This window comes from Brachyhypopomus gauderio, chromosome 15, assembly GCF_052324685.1.
Source record: "Brachyhypopomus gauderio isolate BG-103 chromosome 15, BGAUD_0.2, whole genome shotgun sequence".
Classification (NCBI taxonomy): Eukaryota; Metazoa; Chordata; class Actinopteri; order Gymnotiformes; family Hypopomidae; genus Brachyhypopomus; species Brachyhypopomus gauderio.
In genome coordinates this window covers 22,527,245-22,546,013 of record NC_135225.1, presented here as the reverse complement: position 1 = coordinate 22,546,013, position 18,769 = coordinate 22,527,245, and the positions used below count along the sequence as shown (strand labels likewise).

Below are 18,769 nucleotides of genomic sequence, written 5' to 3'. Positions count from 1 at the left end.
ACTAACTCTTTTTTCAGTTCATGCAAAAACAGTAGGAAGAGGGGGGTTATTACGCTAATATCTAACCATGTCAATTTTGAAATTATGGCAGTAGAAACAGATAAGAATGGCAGATATGTTATTGTTAAGGGCAGATGTAATAATGTTGTGATTACTTTAGTCAATGTATATATACCTCCAGCGAGTGATCTGAAATTTCTAAGGCTTCTCTTCGACAAAATACTCTTCATGAGTGAAGGCATTTTGGTTTGTGCAGGTGACTGGAACACTATACTGAACCACAGTCTGGATACTACAAGTAATAGAATACAAAAGCAAAACATATCTAAAAACATGAGAAACCTGATTAAAGATAATGGGCTATTTGAAGTGTGGAGGGACTACAACCCAGACGTAAAAGACTTTACTCATTACTCAGCAACTCATAAAGTCTACTCTAGAATAGATTATTTTTTAATGAACACCACAGATAGACATAGGGTCTGCGACTGTTCAACTGGGACCACTGATATCTCAGACCACAACACTATATATCTAACAATTAACATAGAAGACTTGAGACGAGCAACTCAATGGAAATTAAATATAGGATTATTAAATAAAAAAACGGTAGTGCAGGCTATTAAGAGGGAAATACAAGAATGCATAATCTTAAACAAAGATGCTGAAGTAGAACCCACAATACTTTGGGATACGGTAAAGGCTGTAATGCGAGGATATTTGATATCAAAAACATCCTATATAAAAAAGATGGAGAGACTTGAATATGACAACCTACAAAAACAGTTAAGAGAACTTGAAAAGCTACACCAACTTAACCATAGGGAGGAAGTAGCACAACAAATAAAAACAATAAAACAAACACTGGACCAAAAGGCATCTGAAGATCTTGAAAAGAAACTGCAATTCACTAAACAAACGTTTTATGAATCTGGATCAAAGGCAACAAAAATTCTTGCAAGGCGTCTTAGATCACAAAAAACTAAGCACTTTATAAACAAAATTAAAGACCCCTCAACTAATAAGCTAACTTCTAACCCAGAGGACATCCACACAGTCTTTAAGACCTACTATGAAACACTATATTCCCCATTGGAAAACACAAATGAAACCGTAATTCGAAACTACTTGTTCAAATTGGACCTTCCAACCATAGACCTACACCTGAACGAAGCATTAACCTCCCCAATAACAAGGCTGAACTGGTTACAGCTATTGGTAAACTGAAAACCAACAAAAGTCCAGGGGGTGATGGATACCCAAACGAGTGGTACAAGACTTTTATGGAGGAAGTCTCACCCCTACTGCTGGAGTCCTTTAACTGGACACTTAAAAAGGCTACCATTCCACCCTCCTGGAGGGAAGCGATAATCTCCGTAGTCCCTAAACAAGGCAGAGACAAGGAACATTGTGAGTCATATCGACCAATCTCTGTGCTTAATGTTGATAATAAACTCTATACCTCAATAATATCCAAGAGGATGGAAACACTACTATCTAACTTGATAAATGGGGATCAGACAGGATTTATAAAAAACCGTCAAACCCAGGACAATATTAGGACAATTCAAGTCATAGACATAGTCAATAAGCAAAAAATAGGCGCTGTCCTAATAAGCCTCGATGCTGAAAAGGCCTTTGATAGAGTGAGCTGGCCCTTTTTGTTCGCAGTTATGGAGAGAATGGGCTTTAGTAGCCAATTCATAAGGAGCATACAAGCCCTCTACAAGGATCCAACAGCTTGATTAAAGATCAATGGCACCCTTTCCACTAGATTCAGTCTCTATAGAGGTACAAGGCAAGGATGCTGCTTAAGCCCCTCACTTTTTGCTTTATTTATTGAACCGTTGGCCCAAGAAATCAGACAAAACAATGATATTGAAGGCATAAGGATAGCACAACAAGAACATAAGATAGGATTATTCGCAGATGATATCATCACATATATCCAAAATCCAGACTCATCCCTTCCCAAGCTCTTTTCAATCCTTAATGAATTCGGAGAGAAATCTGGTTATAAGCTAAATATTACAAAAACACAGGTACTTAGTATCAACTACAGTCCAAGTAATTTCCTTAAAAAAAGTACAAACTAAAATGGGATTTGGAATCAATAAAATATTTGGGAGTTAAATTGGTAAAAGATTCGAAGAAACTTTTCATGGCAAACTACCCAGACCTAAACAATAACATAAAAAGAGATCTAGCACAATGGTCATTAATGCCTATGGACTTTAGTTCAAGAATAGAAGTAATAAAAATGAACATACTCCCCAGATTATTATACCTGTTTAGCTCTCTGCCAGTCCAAATCCCAGACTCTCAGTTCACAGCCTGGGACAGACATATATCAAGGTTTATTTGGGCAGGCAAGAGGCCGAGGATCAAATTCAAGACACTGCAGTTGGGGAAAGAACAGGGAGGACTTTCCCTACCAAACTTAAGGGATTATTTCTATTCTGCCCAAATGAGATATATTGTGTGCTGGTGCTCCTCAGACTATACTGCCAAGTGGAAACAGATAGAACTGACCCAAAGCAAAGTTAAACCACAGGCCAGACTGGGAGAGAAACAGAGTAGATTCCAGGAGGACGATAACACTACTGTTACAGAAACACTGACCATATGGACAGAGATAGTAAAGAGAAATAAGTTGGAGGGAGATTGCAGATTACTGCTTTGGCCCTCACATACTAGTACCTTCAGACCAGGAATGACTGATCAGACCTTCAAACGATGGACGGAAAAAGGTATAACAGCAATAGGTACTTTGACTGAGGCAGGCAACTTTAAATCATTTGAAAAGGTTAAAAAGGAATTCAAACTAGAAAATAAAGATCTGTTTCGATATCTGCAGCTACGACACTTCTACGACACCCAGGTGAAGCCGCAATTAGACAACTGCAATAAGCTAGTGGAACTGTTGTTGGTCTCAGTCAAACAGATGCCCTCTAAAACTGTTTCTAAACTGTATTCCTGCCTTCAGAAATGCAATGGGATTAATTCATATTATGTAAAAGCTAAATGGGAAAATGAAATGCAATTGGATGTCTCAGAAGGTGATTGGCATTTGATGTGTAAAACACAACTCACTTCTACCAGCTCCAGAAATTGGAGAGAATTCGGTTGGAAGAATCTACTAAGGTACTTTATTACCCCCCTTATCAAAAGTAAACAAACTAAAGTTAACCAGATTTGCTGGAGAGAATGTGGCCATTTAAATCCCAGTCACCTACATGTTTTTTGGTCATGTGTGAAAATACAACCACTCTGGGCGGAAGTATTAGAAATAATAGATGGAGTCCTCCAATACGAAGTACCGAGAGATCCACGGATTCTATACCTCGGCTTGATTCCAGAGGGACTGATTGAAAAAGCAGACGTCTATATCTTTAAAATAATGCTCGTGGCGATGAAGAAAGTCATTACAAAGAACTGGTTGAAAAAAGAGACACCAAAAATAAAACAATGGATGGAAATAATGGTAGAGCTGCATAACATGGAGAAACTGACATTCCTACTGCGAATCAAAAAACCCTCGTTTGAACAGAACTGGCAGAAATGGACACTCTACAAGAACCTCAATGCAAAGGACTTAAACATATGAACTGTCACCCCACGGCGTGTGTTTTTCTTTTCTTTTCCTTTTTTTTAAAATTTTCTCTTTACCTATGTTGATCCTGTTCGCCAAAACAAAAAAATGCTTTAAATAAAGAGTTGAAAAAAAAAAAAAAAAGAACACATGTCTATTATTTACATTTAAAATATACCTGCAACATTGGTTAAAAAAAAAAAAAATGACTCGAAAGGACTTGAAATTCCAAGTTTCAGACTTGGGACTTGACTTGACGGTTGCCTGTCTTGACTCGAGACTTGACTTGAGTTGACTGTCTTTACTTGAGACTTGACTTGGGACTTGAGGATAAAGACTTGGACTTACTTGAGACTTGCAAAACACTGACTTGGTCCCACCTCTGGTATGAACCCTGCAAACATGACTTTGTTCATTGCGCTGAAGCGCGGTGCACGAAGTAACAAAAGTCGAGAGGTGCACGACCTCGCATCGACAGCGCGTGAGGCCCTCGCGCACGGGCGGAGCCACTGCGATTACGTCATTTTCGCCTCGCGACGCGTCAAGTATAAACCTGTCAGCTGTCAAAAACAGCTTTGATGTGTGGCTATATTATATACTATATGACCTAACTCAAGGATTGTCTGCTACAGAGAAAATTCAAATGACGTGCACATGAAACTTTCTTGTCCCGGGCCCAAGCAAGACTGTCAATGGGCCTGTACACACCTATATTTATATCCATCTATTTATAGAGTGTATTGCGAGAATAGGGAATCGGTGCTCTCTTTAATCTTTAATGTTTAGGGAAAAGTGGTTTGTAACTAGTAGTTTGTAACAACTGTTACGTTCCCCAGATGAGGCACTGAGGGAAAAACATGATAAATAATGGTAAAAGAAAAAAAGCATAGTGGAATGAATAAAAAGAGTGAGATTTATTGCAACACATACAACAACTGTGGTTGTGGCATTGGAAATCGGCAGCTCCAAAAGAACAAAACATCAAAAACCTTCCTGTCAGCACAAACTACTTATCCCTACACATACATAGAAAAAGAAAATACACAAAACTTACCTAACTACCTACCTAAAACAAAACAAAGATAAAAAAATCTAACAAAGGGACCACAGATTCCCCATTCTCCTAATACTCTCTATACATAAATATATCCATTACGTCTGTCTCTCCTGGGCCATCTCATGTCAACATGTAGATATCTGGTTGAACCTTGCATCATGTAACTTCCCTTTGTGGCTCGTTTTCCTTTGACACTTGCATTACATTAAATCAAAAGAATGAGTATGGGACTCATTGAATGGCCCAGGGACTCGTGGCTCTTTACAAAAGGGAGGGGGAGGGGAGGGGTGGGGTGGGGTACAGACATCATGACTTCTGAGCATTGTCATGCTTATTTGTCAGTCTCATCAATTTTCAGAAGAATACTGTTGGAACTTCTGGATCAGACATTCAGCTAAATAAATAATACTGAAGTACTTTAGTAACATAGTGCCATGTTTCAAATAGGAAGTTTTAGCCCTGTAAGAGACAAGAGTTTAACTAAAAAAGGGTGGGTGTCTTCAGCTAAAATATCATAGTATGGTAATGAGAGAGCAATTTGAAATTGTTAGAAGATGCAGCATCTCTACTAAGTCATATCTAATAATATCTCTCCCCTGTGGAATTATGAGTCACTGTTGGTTTTATATCTTCAGCTTCATAAATAAATAATTTTAAATCTTTTGAGGGGTTAGGGCCAGTGATAACTGATAACCAAAAATGTCCCATCACTAAGAATTCTGGGAACCCAAATGCAGAGGCATGCAGCACTGGTCATCTTTAAGCGAGGGATACATTTCCTATCAAAAAGAGAAAAGGAGGATAAACATGGGCCAGAGAACACCCTATAAAGTTTTGCTACCTCTCAACGTAAAATAAATCACGCCACTTTCACTTCTGTAAAAAGGCCAAGAAGCAAGAAGCTCCACTCTTGTAAATCACATGAAAAATAGCTGGAGGCATTTCAAATGATATTTTTGCACAGGCAGAGGACCTTGTGAGAGGTGGATTGTCAGGGGAGAACTATACACAGATTTTTTCCATCATTTTACATAAAACCTACTTTTATTATTACCTATTATTTAAACCCTCAAGTAAACCTATTTTATTGTGGATATATAGCAAATGTATTCATTTATAGAATATGAATGTACTTTGTGATTTATATGTATCAAAAATGTAAACCTGATGTCTTGCATTTTTGTGCTTTCTCACTTGATTTCTCCTCACAGTTGATAGACGAGGTTGTAACAGTATGTTGAATCTGGTGTATTAAAATGATTAAAAACACAAGTATGTGCTATGCATCAGTTCCCTAGCCTGGACTGTAATTCACTGTTGCAGTTATTTGTTTTATTACCAGCATTTTGTCAAAGATGGATGAAGATTGATTTTAGAACCTTTTTAAAAGTTAGATCAATAATTTATTCAGTTTTAGTTTGACAGTAGCAGAGTGTATGTGTGACGGGCGGGGGTGAGCAACAAAGTCTCAAGCGATCACGCCAAGTCTCAGGGAAAAAGGATGGTTTAATAGAAAGTGTGCAAACCTAAAACCCATGCAATATCTCCAAATTAAGGATATAATGACCAGCAGTCAACTGGTACAAAGACAAGACATATATAGGCAAACAAACGACCCTCAGGTGAGACGGATCACGGGCTCCGCCCACCTGAGGGACGCACATGACGTCACCAGACAACAACAACAGCAGCCGCTGTGGACAGAGGCGGCCGGTAGGGGGCCGCCTCACCGTGACAGACCCCCCCACCAAGCCGCACTCCCCTCCACTGGGTGTGTGGCACACAGCGGCTGCACACAAAACACGAAGGGGCAGGAAGGCAGGGACAGGCATGGACACCTCCTGAGTCCGGGAGCTGAAACACAAAAACATACATTACTCAGCTCGCCTCCCCGGGCGGGACCCTGGACCGACCGGGCCGTTAACACAAAACCACGCCCCAGTCGGTCACAGGGCCCTCACGCCCTAACCGGCCTTCAGCCGGTGAGCCCCACAGGTGTGAGGACGAGGGGCTACGGCTCCTCTCTCGTCCCTCGTGTATGTGTGTGTGTGTGCAGGCTACCTCTCCAAGGCGTGGCTACTTCACCTCCTGGACCTACCTCCTCCCAGAGCTGACCCCTGCCTTCTGCTAGGGGTCACCCCAGCCTCCTGGGGAGCCAACCCCTCCCGGGGCCTCTCATCGCAAGGTGGACTCCTCCACCCAACCCAGGAGCGCCAGAGACCGAGGCCCAGAGCACCCCCGACGCGGGCTAGGGAGCAGCCCCAAGGGCCTCCTGGTCACCCCGGGCAGGAGGGAGGATCTCCCACCTCAGCAGGAGCTTTTCAGACCGGAGCCCCATGGTCCCCAAACATCCGGGGGCCCCAGCCCTCTAGGGAGGGGCTCTTCATGACCGGGCTCCGGTCACCCCACAACCAGAGGCGTAGCGCAAAATTCTGGGGCCCCACCGCAAGGAGGCAATGAGGAGGCCCGTGCGTGAGCTAAAATCTCACGAGCGACCGTAGCGCGCGACCCTGTGCGAGCGGTGTAGGCGTTTATACTTTCGCGAGCGTTGCGAGCGTCACTGCAGTGTAAATATGGCTTTGCAGTGTTGTCCGAAACGATACGTTAACAAATACGAGGCTCTTGTAATTCCAGGACGAAACATGAGAGAACGTGAAGACGTTAAGATTGGGTGTTTTGAAAATAAACAACCATTAAATTATGTGATAAAAAGCAAATAATTTCGAGTATATGTATAAATATTTAACTAAGTTTAACGTGCTGGGAAATATTGAAATGGACCTTGAAAGTGATGCTTTAATTCCACCTTGTTAAGGTGTATGAACCCTGCAAACATGACTTTGTTCATCGCGCTGAAGCGCGGCGCGCGTCCGAAGTTACAAAATTCGAGAGGTGCACGACCTCGTGAATCGACAGCGCGCGAGGCCCTCGCGCACGGGCGGAGCCACAGCGATTATGTCATTTTCGCCGCGCAGACCCTCAAGTATAAACCAGGCTTAAGCGTGGGGGAAAACATTAACATCACCCAGGAGGATGACCCACCTGTGTTCGGGGCCCCCCCCGCAGTGCGTGCCTTGCGTGCCTCTCCCCTACGCCAGTGCCCACAACCCAAGGGGGCTCCTGCCAGGTGGAGATCCCCACAAGGTCCAGGAACACCGCCAAGGAGAAGCACCTGCACAGAGAACAGCACGCACACACACACACACACACGCGCCCTACCCTATTCAGGGCCTCCCTCGGGAGCGACGCCCTCCGTGCCACACCCCATGGCACGGGACCACAGCCGGTCCCCCCCCAAACACACATTCACGGGGAGGAGCATGCGTGGAATTACACGCAAACAGTTGACAACACGCTAGGACACAACACACACGCAAAGACTAGACAAGCAAACAAAAACGGTGCACAGACTGTCAGACGGGACCTACACATGCGCGCTCGACATAAACACACAGTGATGCGCGCCGCTCAGAGTCGCAGTCGCTCCCCACATTAAACACAAGACACACGGGGAGCGAGGCGACAGTGACGAGCGGCGACCGCGTCACACACAAAACACGAAACATTAAACATAACGAGCACGCACACTGATCCACACATCCGTCAACATGAACACACGTTTTAACAAACACAAAACATGAAGAGCCTTTCCAGGGAAGACGCCCTGGTCCTCGCCGTGCCACAAACACAGACACGGCGGAGCTCTTCAAACAAGCAAACAAACAACAGACACGAAGAGTTTTCCCAGGGCAGACAGCCCTGGTCCACGCCGTGCCACAAACACAAAACAAAAGCACGGCGGAACTCTTCACAAAACACCACGTAGACAAACACTTACCACAAGACATGACCACGAACGAAGGAGAAAGAAAAAGAGACTCGGCGGCTTCCGAAGGGTGGCTGGTCATTCTGTGACAGGCGGGGGTGAGCAACAAAAGGAAGGAATAATATACTATTTATATAGTACTTTTTACAACACATTGTCACAAAGCATCTTTACAATCGTATGGGTCCAGATCCCTAATGAGCAAGCCAGAGGCGACAGTGGCAAGAAAAAACTCCCTAAGATCGCAAAAGAGAAGGAAAGCTTTATTGATTACAACCAAATACAGAGATTTTATACCATGGTCTTGCTCTCATAACTAATGCAGCTCCCAGTGGGGAAACCATCTCCACACCAAGAGAAAATGCAAAGTACAGAAGCTTTTTGCTATTTTAGCATAATAATGTCCACTAGTCAGCACCTAGCGTAGCAGGCCCGGTTGGCACAGCCGTAGCTAGCGAGGCCCCAGCTTCAGCATTAGAGCCCTCGCAGCGGGGCGAATGGGCGACGTCTCAGGTTCCCGTGTCAAACAGGTTTGCCCCACTCAGTAATACACAGACTGAATGACCTGTTAAAAGATCTCTGGTTATAGGAGACTCACAGCTCTGACACATGAATGTAGCGACCCCTGTAGAGACACCAGCAGCCATAGTCAAGTGTATCCCGGGGGCTAGAGCGCCTGACATCAGGGCTAACCTAAAGGCGCTGGCTAAACATAAATACTCCAAGATAGTCATACATGAAGGGACTGACTACTTGGCCTGGAATTAGAACTTTAACTATAGAACTAATTTGAACTATAAATACGGACTTCTGCTAGTGGGAATGGAGGATGGGTTCCCTTTTGAGTATTGGTCCTCCCAAGGTTTCTTCCTAATCCCCGCCATCATAGGGAGTTTTTTCTTGCCACTGTGCCTCTGGCTTGCTCATTGGGGATCTGGACCCATACGATTGTAAAGCTGTTTTGTGACGTGTTGTAAAAAGTGCCACTGTTGATCCCAACCCCTCCCCCTCCGTCTGTATAGCTGATGTGCACTGAGCCTTCAGACGGGTGAACCCGCACAAGGCAGCAGGACCAGACGGCATACCAGTGGTGGACGAAGTACAGCAATTATGTACTTGAGTAAAAGTACAGTTACCTTGCATTGAATATTACTCAAGTAAAAGTAAAAGTATTCACCTCAATTTTTTACTTGAGTAGAAGTACAAAAGTATCTGCCTTCAAAAATACTTAAGTATTAAAAGTAAAAGTAAAAACTTTTTTTTTCTTAGCGTCATATCAAAACCCCTAGGCCTACTCGATCAACAAGTGAACAACGAAACAGTGCCTTACATTTGCCTAGCAAACACAAAATACTCAAAACTATATTATATTTAAGTAAGACCAAGTGCTTTTGAAGCAACAACACAAAAAGCATTCATTCAAGTTTCATTATTTTATTTTTCATTCATTTCGCTTGTCATAAAACTAATAACAAATAACAAACACCATCACAACTGATGAAAATCAATAAAAACACAACTGATAAATCATTCACTATAAACATTAAATTTGATGAAGCATTACCTAAGTTTTGAAGAGGCGATACAGTATATGAAGAGGTTATACGTTGTCCACCACATGGCGGGATAGGGAAGCTTAGCACATAGAACTAGAACTGTGTGCAGCCCAACCAACTAAACTCATAATATTAAACTTGGCCAAATAATTAATAATTATTATTATACCACAGTTAGTTCCGACCCTACAATGTGATTGGCTGAGAGGCGATCTAGGAGTGCCAATATTACACGTTATAGCACTGTAACCGAAGCTCTCCATGTATTACTCCGCCACATACAGGTAACCTAGCAATGCAGCAGCGTTTACAGGCCAAACAGCGCAACTACAAACAAGCAGCAACATTATCAAAATGAATTACAGGGAGTTCGTTAAATCTATTGGCTTCGAAAGCATTTGTTTCAATCTGAAACTGGAGGATGAAGCTATAAATGACCAGCCTGATTCCTCCAATGAGCCAAGGTTTGTCACGCTTACAAACAATGATCTGGATGGGCTGGAAATGCAGAGAAGTTAATACCGTAAAACAAACGTCCTGGGCTCTTAATGTCTTTAAATACTGGTTAAAGAGCAACGACATTGCAGTCGATTTTAGTATTATCAACAAAAATGAAATGAATCAGCTTTTACGACGTTTTTATGGATCCGTCAGAAACGTGAAGGGAGACTTATATAGCATCAGCAGCTTCGTTGGACTGAACAGATACCTGAACGAACCTCCAATCAGCAGTGGATGGACAATAATTGTTGTACTTTATTTTTAATAAATACAACTTAATCAACAGTTGTTTTTGTGTATATTTACCTCTATAATATTTATTGGGTAAGGCTGTTCCAGTGTTGTATAAGTTTAGCAGCGAGCCATTGAATGGAACTATTTTAGCTGGCGGAGTGTTTTTAACCAAACAGGTCGTATTTTCTCGTCCTTGTAATGTACTTATATATTGTGTACAATATAACAGGAACGAGACAGGAGCTGGTTTTTCAACGTGCGCTTACTTTCTTTATTCAGTTCGCGGAACCCCGCCTCTTTTCAACCCTTCCCGCCTCTCAGCACGGGTGCACATTCGGCACACACAGAACGCACACCACATAGGCTATGCATTTTCAACAATACATTACATCCCCCTTCCTCAGTAATAAGTCACAGGTTCAGTACTAGATATAGCAGATGTAAACAGTATCTTCGACAATCTTCCAAACTGGAATTATTCATTACCTTCACAACGGTGTAAACATAACTAAATCAATACTTTCACAGATATCTGTAAGCTTAATATACACAGAAAATATTTAGCCTACAAGATGAACAAGTGGTCAAACTAAACTAAGAAGGAGAGGTTGCTAGCACATCACTTCCAACAGACGTCTTACCACGCCTGTCCCTGACTAAGACAAGTTCACAAGTTGAGCCTCTCGGGTGGTCTTACTGTTCTGCCCAATCTAGTGCGAAGGAGCCCACCTGTTTGGGCCTGCGTACGCCGTGGTACCTCTATGGGTGACGGACAAGGCTCTGGTGGGGATGCTGTTGACTGTGGCTCCTCTGCTGCTGGTTCACACCAGGCTTCATCATGCAGATTATGCTGGGACTGATTGGCAGTTGGAGTGGAGCTGCGGAGATGTTGCAAATTACGCCGATACAACTTGCCTTTGCTGTCCACAATGTATGATCGTGGGGAAGTGTGTTGCTGAGTGACGACTCCAGGGGTCCACCTCTGGTTGCCAGGGTACGGTGCCATCCTGACCTCATCACCAGGTTGAAGATCTGGACGTGCACAACTTGCTCTTTTGTCGTAATAGAACTTCTGTGTGTCTTTGGTCTTGTCTAGTAGGTACTTTACCTTAAGGGTGTCATAGGTCATTGGTCTAAGTAGTGCACGAGCAGTTGGCAGTTTGTTGCGAGGTCTCCTGCCCATAAGCAGCTGTGCAGGCGAAAGGCCAACTGACTCAAGGGGTGTTGTCCTGTAGTCTAGTAAAGCCAGATGTCTGTCGGTTGCTTTGCTCCACAGTCTCTTAACTGTTTGTACTGCTCGCTCTGCTTCACCATTGGAGTGTGGCGTGTGAGGTGAAGATGTTTTGTGTACAATGCTGTAGTTTTGACAGAACTCCTTGAACTCCTCAGAGGCATACTGCGGTCCATTATCTGTCCGCAGAATTGCAGGGATGCCATGCCTACTGAACTGAGATTTCAAGGCTTCAATAGTAGTACGGCTGCGCTGGTCTCTTAGCAGGTCAACTTCAATATATTTAGAGTAATAGTCAACTAGTATGATGTAGTGTTTGTCCTCAAATTCAAACAGATCAGAGGCCACTACTTCAAACGGTAGCTCAGGTGTCTCGGTTGGCATTAGTGGCTGTTTGGGAAGTCTGTTTTGAATTTCAGCACACTTGCAGCAGTTTCTGATTATGTCTTCAATTTCAGGACTCATACCTGGCCAATAGAGCACCTCCCGTGCTCGTTGTTTGCTCTTCACCATGCCCAGGTGAGACTGGTGTATTAGCTCCAGCATGCGTCTATGCATGGTGGGGGGAATAACGATGCGCATGCCTTTGTATACTACACCGTCAGTTACAGCCAGCTGACTTCTTGAGTCCCAGTATGGCTGAATAGGAATGGGTAGTTCCCTCCTGTTGTCTGGCCAACCCTGCTGGACAACTTGCTGCAGAAGACTTAATTCGTCTTTGGTACATTTTTGCAATTCAGTGTATTTATCGTTACTTACAGACAGGAAGTTGAGCATTGAGACGCACTCTAGGCTGCCTGCCTCTGGGGTCTTGTCTGACAGCTGAGCTCTGGACAACGTGTCGGGGAGCTCCATGTCTTTCCCTCGTCTGTATTTAACAGTGATGTCATACCACTGCAGTCGCAAGCGCATCCTCTGTATGCGCATCGGAGTTGAGAGTAGTGGTTTCTTATAGATGTCCTCCAGTGGCTTGTGGTCATTGTATATTGTGACATGTTTCCCGAATATGTAGTGGTGGAACTTGGCGCAGGCATGAACAATGGAGAGCATCTCCTTCTCAATCTGCGCGTAGCGCGTCTCGGCATCAGTCATTGACCTAGATGAGAAGGCGACTGGCCGATCATCCTGTAACAGAACTGCTCCCAGTCCTGTGCTGCTTGCGTCACAGTATATCTCCACAGGTTTTGACACGTCATAAAACTTCAGCACGGGGTGATGAGTGCATACGTGCTTAAGTTTGTCGAACGCCTGCTGCTGCGCCGGATCCCACGCGAACTCCACATCACTTTTGGTGAGTTGTCTTAAGGGAGCATCAATCTCACTAAGTTTTGGAATGAACTTTGACAAATATGTCACAAACCCCAAGAAACGACGGACACCTTCTTTGTCGCTTGGTGGTGGCATGCATCGCACAGCTTCTGTTTTAGCAGGATCTGGTTTTAATCCCTCAGCAGTTATTAAATGTCCCACATATGGTACTGCTGGCTGTCTGATGAGGCATTTACTGAAGTTAAGCCTGAGATTGTAACTTGTGGCTCTTTCCACAACTTTCCTTAGTATTTTGTCGTGTTCTTCTACTGTGGGTGCTGCAATGAGAATGTCATCCATTATGCCGGTTTCACCACTGATGCCCTCCAACATCTGGTCCATGATGCGCTGGAATATTTCCGGTGCACATTTTATGCCAAAGGGTAACCTCAGCCACCTGAACCTCCCAATAGGGGTGTTAAACGTTGTCAGAAAAGATGATGCTTCATCTAACTCAATCTGTAGGAAACCTGACTTTGCATCTAGGACAGAAAACACCTTTGCATTGGGCATAGTGGATACAACCTCTTTGATCGTGCGCATTGGATAGTGTTCCCGTTTTATAGCACAGTTCAGGTCGCTTGGATCTATGCATATTCTGAGTTTGTCTTTGTTTGTGACCACAACCATAGAACTCACCCACTCAGTTGGTCGGTTGACTTTGGTGATGTTGCCATCACTCACCATCTTGTTGAGCTTATTCACGATCTTCGCTCTGAGAGCTACTGGTTGTCGGCGCACAGGATGTACCACTGGTTTTGCTTCAGGGTTGATCTTAATTGTGTATTTGCCTGGCAGTGTTCCGGTAGTGCGTGTAAGTTCAGGAAAGTTTTCTAACCCGGGCGGTGGGCTCAGGTTCGTGGAGCCGTTGTTCACCGTACTTACATCATCTGCCACACTGCTGACTTTTAGAGAGTCCAGCCTAGTAATTAAGCCAAAGGCCTCAGCTGTTTCACCACTGAGCACATTCTCTTGTGCGCTGTCCACTATTTCAAACTCTGCAGTGCCTTTAGAGTCTTTATAGGTTAGTGGAAGGTCAACAGCAGCCACTGGTTTTATTCTGTGGTTTGAGTAAGTTCTCAGAACTCTTTTGGAACTCTTTAGTTCCCCCATGTGTTTTAGCAACTGGTAACAGTTTAGAGTCAAAGTGTTACATTTTGCACCTGTATCTATCCTAAACTGCACTTTTTGAGACAGGACATAAATATCTACCACCCACTTATCATCTATATGCACCGCTATGGGAACATCCTCTGTTGTCAGGTTTATGTCCAGAATGTCCTCGTCATTCTGTGAGGAGGTTGCCTCTACGTTAACTGCACTTACAGATTTGCTTCGGCAGACTGATGCCCAGTGATTTGGTTTCTGACAGCATGAGCACAACGAGCCTTTTGCTGGGCATTTTCCTCCATTCCACTTATGTTTGGGATCTTTACCACATCTTGAACAGTTATTCGTTTTATTTTGTGCAGTTTGCGTTGGGTGGACGGGTTTATGCCGCTTGTGACTGTACGCCTTTTTAATTTGGCTATTATAGCTAGGTCTGCTTGAAACATGCGCCACCTGTGCATCTTCCTCTCTAACAATTCGCATTTGAATTTGAGACATTTCGAATTGCTGGGGAATTTCGACTGCTTTAGCCAGGGTCAAATCTTCGCCTTTGTCTAACAGCCTCTCCTGGACGCGTTTCTCTCTGACTCCAGCTATTATTGCATCTATCAGCATGTCGTCTGCGTCTGCATACTCACAGTCCATTAAAAGCAGCTTCAGGTCCTTCACAAAATGGTCGAAGCTTTCCGTTGCGCCCTGCTTCCTCTGCTTGAAGCGATGTCTGGCGATCCGTTTATTTTTTCTCGGTCTGATATACCCGGCGAACTTGTCCAGCACTTTCGCGGGATCTTCTTTTTCGCCATCCTCCCATTGTAGCGTCTTATATATCTCTCTTCCTTGCTCCCCAATCCACGTACCTAGCCATCCGGCTTTCTCTTTCGCCCGCAGTGCGGTGAGGGGCCCTGCAAATATGAAGCTGACGTGGCAGCTAAACCGCTGAAATTCCTGATACAAATCCGCGGCATCCCAGTCAATCTTCGGATGCTCAAACTGCGTGGTCATGGCTGCGTAGTTACCGTTCTTAACAGTCTTCTGACACCATGTAATGTACTTATATATTGTGTACAATATAACAGGAACGAGACAGGAGCTGGTTTTTCAACGTGCGCTTACTTTCTTTATTCAGTTCGCGGAACCCCGCCTCTTTTCAACACTTCCCGCCTCTCAGCACGGGTGCACATTCGGCACACACAGAACGCACACCACATATGCATTTTCAACAATACATTACAGTCCTCTTTAACTCAAAATCTTTCAATAAACAGCGATACTTGAACTGTGGTATAATCACTGCACTGTTCTTGAGAGTAAATCTCGGCAGAGTAGTACGAACAGCACAGTCCATCACCGGGGTTCAGCTCCCTAACCTGCTGGACTTATACACCAGCCGCTGCCTGAGGAAGTCCAGAAGGATCATGAAGGACCCCTCCCATCCTAGCCACTGTCTGTTCTCTCAGCTGCAGAGTGGTAGGAGGCTCAGAAGCTTCAAAGCCAGAACCAGTCGGCTCAGAGACAGCTTCTTCCCCCATGCCACCAGGCTACTGAACAGCCAGTAATCTCGGCTCTGACCAACCCACACCCCCCATTACATGTATGAACACAACAGTACATCTGCACTTTATTTCACACTGCACCCCTGCACTGCTGGACCATGGGACTTAAAAATTACAACCAGAGACAATACTCTACCCCTGCACCATCATATACTCACTCCATACCTTGCTCTGACATTACTACTGCATCATAACTCAGTGTGACCACTGGCACATCTACACAGCATTATAAGATCCATAGCCTGTTACATTCAGCTCCATTCACTGTGCAATATCACATGTATATTTAATATATTGTAGATATTAAAAAAAATTTGAATAACACTATTTTTATTTACATGACACTACAGAGTAAGTTTTTAATGTACATACACTAGCTTAACTGTTTGTAATTTATACATCTTATTGTAAATATTGTTTACCGGTGTACCTGTACTCTGGTGATGTAACAATAAATCTGATTTGATTTGATTATATAAATTAATTTGACTTTGACTCTTATCCACACTTTATGCTGGCTCTGCATAAACAGATATTGCAAATCTAGACAAATGTCTTCGTTCATCAGTGAACAAGGAGAAACCTTTTAAAATTTTCACCTGTTCTTACTTTTATAATGTTCTGAAAGGGTTTTGTGTATTATCTGGGGATAAGTAAGTCATAATAAGTGAAAAGGAAAATTTGCTGTCCAACTTAGCAAATTCAAAGACAATAAAAGGTCAATCTAGCTTTCAGTCTTTTAAAGTCCGCATCTAATAACACAAGAAGCCATGACAGGATGAATAATAAAACAAACCATATTTTTCATCTTTATTTTTTACATCTGTTGGTACACCCACGAAGCATGTGTGAGACATCATGATCATGACTAGGATTTTAAAGTATGACAAAAATACACTTGAGGGAAACTGGTTCACTGTTGCACGTCTCCTCTTGGTGCTCCTCCATAATGTGCACTCAGGTCAAAGACACTCACAGCAATTTTTGAATGCTTCTTCTATCAAGCATCTAAAATATTCACACCAGAGATTTAACAGTACTGCAGAGTTAGTATGTCAGTGAGGTGTACACCAGCTTAGGTTCTTGTTTTCATATCCAAAGGCTTCAGTGATTCCCAAAGACTTCAATGGTGGCCCCAGACACAGCCACACGGGTCCCCACAAGCTCTCTTCTGGTCCCAAAGAGACCGTAGCTCTTCAGCAGTATGCTGGGGTGATGACAGCATGTCCATATAGCATTCCTTCTCACACAGCCAGCCTGCATCCTGTTTACAAACAACACAAAGAATGAGGTTACAACTCAGGGGACAACATGCACTGAATATTCACTTTTTTCGGTACATCTGCTATACAGCTGTTGTCTACAGTGTGCCAGAACAGTGTAATTTGTATTTTCTGAGGACAGATAAATAATGACTGCTCCAGAAAATCTTCATTGGCCACTTTTATGGTCAATAAAATACATACACATATAATAATAATAATAATAATACATTTAATTTGATGGCACCTTCTTACACTCAAGTTCACCTTACATATTTAAAATATGACAATAATAAATAAAACAACAAAACAGAGAGACAGTATTCAACAAAAAAAATTGATAAAATGAACAGAGCAATTGAAGTCAGATGTTCTAGGCAACTCTAAATAGGTGATTTTTGAGACCCGACTTCAAATGTGATAGTCAGAATTCCCTAAGTCAGGAGGTAGAGCATTCCATAACCTAGAGGCAGAGCTATTAAAAACCCTACCGCCCCTGGTGCTGAGGCGTATAGTGGGAACAGACAGGTGAGTGGAGGCAGATGATCTCAGTGATGGTGAGTGAGAGGTGATATTAATAAGGACGGAACTAAGGATACAAGACATGTGCGACGGATTATTGACAATGAGAGCAACCTGTTTATGTGGCAAGGTCTGTAAGAACCTGAGAGGCCTGAGGATCCACCAGGCCAGGATGGGCTGCACAAGGAGGAAGCAAGATGAGCAACGCATGGAGCCAGTGCTTAGCATTGACCCCGGTGAGACGGAGGAGGAGCAGGACCCGGAGCAACCCCACAGCGTCCAGAGCCTCCACACTCTACTTGTTCCACCTAGCATACCATCTGAACATCGCCGGGTCTTATGGCCTGCTGCACACAAGGAGGCTGAATGGCGGAAGTTGGATGAAGATGTGGATGCTACCCTGGAGGCAGTGTCCAGAGGGGGTGTTGACCAGCGACTCCAGTTGATGTCATCTTTAATCGTCAGTATTGGTGCTGAGAGATTTGGCATAAAACAACCAAAGGCCAAGATCCCAGCTAGGCCAAACCGGCGAGAAACAAAGATCACCCAGCTGAGGAAAGAACTAAAGGCCCTTAAACAACAGTACAGGAAGGGACACGAGGAGGAAAGGCAAGCCCTTACAGAGCTCCGGGACATTTTAAGACAGAAGCTCATTTGCCTCCGACGTGCTGAGTGTCACAGGAGAAGGGGCAGAGAGAGGGCCCGCAAACGCACTGCCTTCATAGCAAATCCTTTTAGAGTCACTAAGCAGCTGCTAGGACAGAAGCGGAATTGAACCTTATCCTGCCCAGAGGATGAAATGAACCTACACCTCCAGAAATCATACAGCGACAGTAGGAGAGAGGAAGATCTGCCCCCCTGTAGAGAGTTTATACCTCCAGAACCCTCCACTCAGTTCAACATTAAAGAACCTACCCTGGCAGAAGTCAGGGAAACAGTGAGAATGGCTAGGGCCAGTGCAGCTCCAGGACCGAGCGGTGTGCCATATAAAGTATACAAACATTGCCCCAGACTCCT

At 43.8% G+C, this 18,769-nt stretch overlaps 1 protein-coding gene and 1 long non-coding RNA gene across 4 annotated transcripts in view; one reads left to right on the top strand and one right to left on the bottom strand.

The window, feature by feature from the left end:
* LOC143476077 (uncharacterized) overlaps positions 1–18,769 on the top strand; it is a 228,238-nt gene that overhangs the window by 202,308 nt on the left and 7,161 nt on the right. The gene's annotated exons all lie outside the window — the stretch shown is intronic.
* b3galnt2 (beta-1,3-N-acetylgalactosaminyltransferase 2) overlaps positions 16,787–18,769 on the bottom strand; it is a 40,839-nt gene continuing 38,856 nt past the window's right edge. The window contains exon 10 of one of the 3 annotated variants that reach the window (XM_076974052.1): positions 16,787–17,232. In XM_076974052.1, the coding sequence (XP_076830167.1) occupies positions 17,092–17,232 (141 nt within the window). In that variant the 3' untranslated portion in view covers positions 16,787–17,091. The remainder of the gene's footprint in view (positions 17,233–18,769) is intronic. The other 2 variants (XM_076974051.1, XM_076974050.1) reach the window with 2 other exon arrangements.